Here is a 5,448-nt window from a genome sequence, read left to right as displayed (position 1 = left end):
TCTATCACTGATGAATATGAATATGTCATCAAAGTACATTAAGGATTCTAAAAAGTGTCGTTTTTTATGTTAATATAAATTACACCACTCGTCCTACTTTTGGGCATTTATCAAGCCATTCGTTATATAAATTGTATGAATTCATGATCCTCACGTTGCATTTGGCGTGATTCCTAATGCCATGTACGAATAGACGGGATCTGACAGTAGGCTTTAGTTAGATCAAGTTCATTGTATTTTTTTCTGTTTGTGTAATAATGTAAAAACCTTATTTTACTCTTTTTCAGGTTTATTGATGTTCTTCGTGGCGACGTATTCGTTGCTGGGCTATTATTTATTTTCAGAGCACGTAGATAATGGACACTTCAAAACCATCAGTGATTCATTTGTCAGTATGTTCGTCTTGCTGACTACTGCCAAGTAAGTGCAGACGCTGTCCAATTTTTTTTTTAATTAATTTGTATTATCAGATCATATCAGATGCTGTAATAATGGTGGTTTTTTCTTCCAGTTTCCCAGATGTGATGATGCCTTCGTATGCTAAGTCAAAGTGGTACGCTTTGTTCTTCATCTTGTATATTATTACAGTCCTCTATGTTCTTATGAATTTGGTGAGTATTTCTAGGAGATCAATTATTATTAACGTTTATATTTTGTACTAGCTGTGCTCGCGACTTCGTGCGCGTGAAAACCGCAACCGTAGTTTTCGCAAAATTTTTCATTGTTGCTCTGCTCCTGTTGATCGTAACGTGATGTTGTATAGCCTATAGCCTTACTCGATAAATGAGCTATCTAACACTGAAATAATTTTTCAAATCGGACAAGTTTAGTTCCGGAGATTAGCGCATTCAAGTAAACAAACAAACAAACTCTTCAGCTTTATAATAATTAGTATAGATGAATGAAACTCCTTCAGACAATTGATCAATATCAGGTATGCTGGACTTACATTAAGTGCGGCGTGTTGCATGGCCACAGATGCTGGCCGAATGTGTTTTATTTTCGAAATCTGACTATCAATGCGCGCGAAGTTACCAATATTTTCATTGCTTTTAACTCTTATCTCAAGATTCTCAAGCACATAAGGCTCTAATGAGGGCTATCGTTTTTATACTTAACAGTTGGCACCCCTGGCGATTGACAGGACCTTACTCTACAGTGGCGCCATCTTGATGAGTGCAAATGCAATAGTCCTCCTACCACTTTCGCGCTCACCAGTTGGTGCCACTGTCTTCGCTACTAGCAAGTGACAGGACCTTACTCTACAGTGGCGCTAACTGGTGAGCGCTAAAACGATAGCCCTCATTGTCTGCTTTGCAGATGTTGGCGGTGGTTTACGAGACGTTCACGCGCATCGAACGCGAGAAGTGCCGCGCGTTGCTCCTGCACCGGCGCCGCGCCGCTCGCCACGCCTTCCGCCTGCTGGTGTCGCGCCGCGCGCCGCTCGCCGTGCGCCTGCGACACTTCGCCGGCCTCATGAGGCACTATGCGCCGCACTACTGTGAGTACCGGCGCCAAGTGTGCGAGACACCGGCGCCGTATTAAATATCACGTGAGATTAGGGGGGTGGGGGGGGGGTTGAAAAATGGCAATTGTCTCACGTAATTTATGGACGCCCCCTTAGACAGCCCTTCTCCGAGTATCTGATCTGTATGTGTATTCTTCTTAGTCTCGCTCTTGGCAGAGCGCTCGTGGTCACGTTGAGGCATCCACATCGAGGCAGATACAGCTCTCCGCACGATCTCCCGCCATGTCTCCTTGTTGGCAGACTGCCTGGTGCAGTCAGATACGCGGTTTCCTACTGCGGATTTCACCTTGGTCTGTCCAGCGCACAGGTGACCTGCCACGCGATAGGGTTCCTTCAACTTTTTGCTGAACGACCAATGACTGGTCCCGACTCTATTAGAGAACCACTGTGGCTCTATGGAATATTGTCCTTCCGCGTTTGTCAGCCATTTATTTTATAGAAGTGATTTCCGAGTTACAACTGTCGCTTTTGGTAACTCTGTTTAGGATGGAAATACCCGGTATTGTAGCTTCGAACGCCCATCATCGGTTGAATAGATCGTCGACCTAAGAAAGAAAGCTAGCAGCAGCTGGATGAAAAAAGCGGGAGGCATTATAATTCAAGCTTAACGGACTCAAAAAACACTTTTTACTAAGTATTTTAAGTACGGTACTTAGCTTCAAAGCCTCTAACGCAGGGGTGGTCGACCTGTCGATCGCGACTATTAGTCCAGTCGATCGTGGCAAGTCAAAAAATACTACATGATTGTGTACTAAACTATGCTGTTTCATTTAAGATTTCAAGAAGTATTTAAGTGGTAGATCGCCCAGGGTTTTGTTAGTATACAGTAGATCTTATGTCTAATCAAGTTGGCCACCCCCGCTCTAACGTAACATATGACTATAAAACAAACTGCTGTATGTCGTTGCAGACGCCCTAATCATCGGCAACGGCGTGTCCATGGTGTTGCGGGTGTGTGAAGCGGCCGGCAACCTGCAGGACAGCGCGAGGCTACTCTGCGCCTCATGGGACACATGGCTGTTCTTGTCACGTAAGATTTCTTCTGTATTATTATCAAACATGTTGCTTATTTATAGCTAGCTTTTTCAGTATAACACCATATAATTAAAGTGCCGTCATTAGCCATGTGTATGGTTTTCACTTTTGGTAGAGCAAATAGTTAGGTTCACTTCCACTCATCTCGTGGTGACGTAAGAAGCGAATAAGGATTTTTTTAAAACGTCGGGAAATACTCTGCGCATGGGACATGCGAGTAGGTACTCGCCAATGGGGACGACCAGTGGGTTGTGTGGAGCTCTCCCCGCCATGAGCTGCCCACTAAATGCTGGAGGGTGGTGCCTAAAGCCTGGTCCGTGAGCACGTAGAATCCCGTCCAATGACCCCAAGCTACCCATCCCTATCGCTCGCGCCCGTCGCACAGTTGGACATTCGTCCATAGCTTCGTCTCAGGATACGGCTCGCTCTGGAGCGAGCTACTTCGGCTTCGAATAGACTCCCAATCCCCGCTTCTTTTTATAGAAGTTTTCCTCGTGGCCATGTATAAGGTGCTCTTGTAATTGATACTAAATGACCTTATGATGATTACCTTGTGTTCTCCAGTGTTCCTGGTGGAGGCAGGACTACGGATGGCAGCATCAGGGCTGACCGCGTACCTGGAAAGCGGCTGGAACGTCTTCGACCTAAGTGTCACTTTACTTGCACTGGTGGGCGCTGTCATGCTGACTGTAGCGCCTGGACTCTTCATCGTCGTCATATTTAGGCCGCTTAGGTGAGTGTAACAGCCGTATTTAACTCACCCTGCAAAGGTGACTAGTGTAACTAATTCTTAAAATAGCATACGTAACAGTAGGTACTACTCTACTGTTTGAAATTTTTAGAGGAGAAAGTAGAAAGAAACAAACCAATATGGGACTAAAAAAAGGAAAAAAAAAACAGCCAGAACGCTGGTGCTATAAAGGCTCTTCAGTCAGAAGCTAAGTATTTGCTTCTGTCGTGTCTACTCTCAAGGAACAAACGCCTACATGGCACAGAAGTGTGCAGGGCGGTGCGGTGCTATACTGTAGCTTCCAGATTCTTCATTGTGGTTGTTTTCGGGCATCTCAGATGATTATAGATCGTTTCTTAGTGTTCCTGGCGACTGCGGCGCTGGACATGGATCTGGAAAACGACTGGAACTTCTAAAGTTGACAGCAAATGTGCAGACGTGGGTGGAAATCGCCCTATTTTTGGGCCGTGATCAATGAGTGCATACAATCTTATGGGTACTTCTCTTGAGGCAAAATTTTCGATGTCTGAGTATAGTTGTGTAACCAACTAACAAAATGACATGCAAATTTTTTTCGTATAGCTTAGCGTTATCATTATGTCGTCGCTGCTGTCATAATTGCTGTCGCGAGCAGTGCGTTCTGTTTTTGGGCATATCGCTGCGACACCGGCCCCGCCCCCTTGTCACATCTCCCTTTAGTTTCTGTGATCTGTGGTCTAAGCCAACGTTTTTGTCCCCAGACTGATGCGCCTGTACAAGCTGAAGAAGCGCTACCGCGACGTGTTCGGCACTCTGGTACTGCTGTCGCCGCTGATGTCGTCTGCTGGCTGCGTGATGCTGGTGGTGTACTACTTCTTCGCCATCATCGGCATGGAGCTGTTCTCGCAGTACAACCTGCGGAACTGCTGCGCGTGAGTACTCACAAGAGAAAGGGAGAGAGAGAGAGGGGAGGAGAGAGAGAGCGAGGGAGGGAGAGAGAGAGAGAGAGGGAGGACGGGAGAGTGAGAAGGGGAGAGAAGGAGGTATGGAGAGATAGAGGGGGAGAGAGAGTGTGGGAGGGAGTTAGAGAGAGAGAGATATCAATTATCGCCTATTTTTCGAAATAATCTGTTTCATCTAGAAAAATGTATGGTACAGTCAGCGTCAAATAGTAGGAATAAGGTTGTGTTGTCAACTTTTTGGCCACTTTGGGTGTCACGAACTATTTGACCTGCAGGCCTACTACGAAAATCGAAATACGCAATTGCGGACGAAACGAAACACGAAACGATGATCGTCCGTTTGGCCTACTACCACAGAATAATAATAAGTGCTCTACCAAACACTTTTATAAATGTTAACACGTTGGCCTACCCTCACAGGAACACGACGGTGGAAGACTTCTACAAGTTCTCGGCAAACGGTTCCACAGCGCTCGGGTACTACTACCTGAACAACTTTGACAACATCGTCACGAGCGGCGTGACTCTCTTCGAGCTGACGGTGGTCAACAACTGGTTCATACTCATGAACGCTTACGCTACGGTTGCTGGACAGTTCAGCAGGATCTATTTTATGGTCAGTAACATCTTCGTTTTATTTCTCAAACCTTTTTATAACCTGTATGCTTTGCGATCAAGGATCAAGTAGATATGGGACTGTCGCATAACTTTGGCCACAGGGGTAAGCAAATACAGGGTGTTAGGTAAATGGGTATATGAGCCGACACTAGCCAATGTTAACATGGGCATATAAATGGTATGGTGAAGTCAGAAAATTGATATCTCTATTCTTAGAAATAACACCCGCTACGTCAGCGTGACGTCATATCGTTCGATCCTGTTGTCTCTGTCTTAGAGAGGGAAGGCACGAGAAACCGGCCGCCCCGCGCACCGCGACACTTTGCTCGAGTGCTTGGCTGTGACGGACGTTCTCTCGGTTCAGGGACTGTGATATTTGTGACCTAGATCATTATTTCTGCCATAGGCATATTTCTTTATTGCGTTAAATTGATTTGTGGAATTATTGGTTTCGGTTATGTAATAAATCGATATCTGCTGGTGCCGTACATTACTTTTAAAAAGCACTCTCACCTCTGATCCTTAAGATCAGAAGTGGGATTGACCACGCGTTCTAACCGTTTTTGCCATCTATTTTTGCCTTAGTTTGTGATTAT

General features: G+C 45.5%; 1 protein-coding gene across 1 annotated transcript; it reads left to right on the top strand.

The window, feature by feature from the left end:
• Nucleotides 1-287: 287 nt before the first annotated feature.
• Nucleotides 288-4,850, top strand: LOC114358104 (two pore calcium channel protein 1-like; the record flags this gene model as incomplete). Its single annotated transcript, XM_028311984.1, has 8 exons — nucleotides 288-420; nucleotides 512-611; nucleotides 1,321-1,518; nucleotides 1,563-1,650; nucleotides 2,439-2,558; nucleotides 3,128-3,296; nucleotides 4,034-4,204; nucleotides 4,655-4,850. Coding segments are annotated over 8 exons (1,175 nt in total), but the record flags the coding sequence as incomplete, so codon positions are not given.
• Between the last annotated feature and the right edge of the window lie 598 nt (nucleotides 4,851-5,448).

This window comes from Ostrinia furnacalis, unplaced genomic scaffold, assembly GCF_004193835.3.
Source record: "Ostrinia furnacalis isolate ACB-3 unplaced genomic scaffold, ASM419383v2 OfSCF3685, whole genome shotgun sequence".
NCBI classification, from domain to species: Eukaryota; Metazoa; Arthropoda; class Insecta; order Lepidoptera; family Crambidae; genus Ostrinia; species Ostrinia furnacalis.
This window is presented reverse-complemented; position numbering and strand designations above follow the sequence as displayed.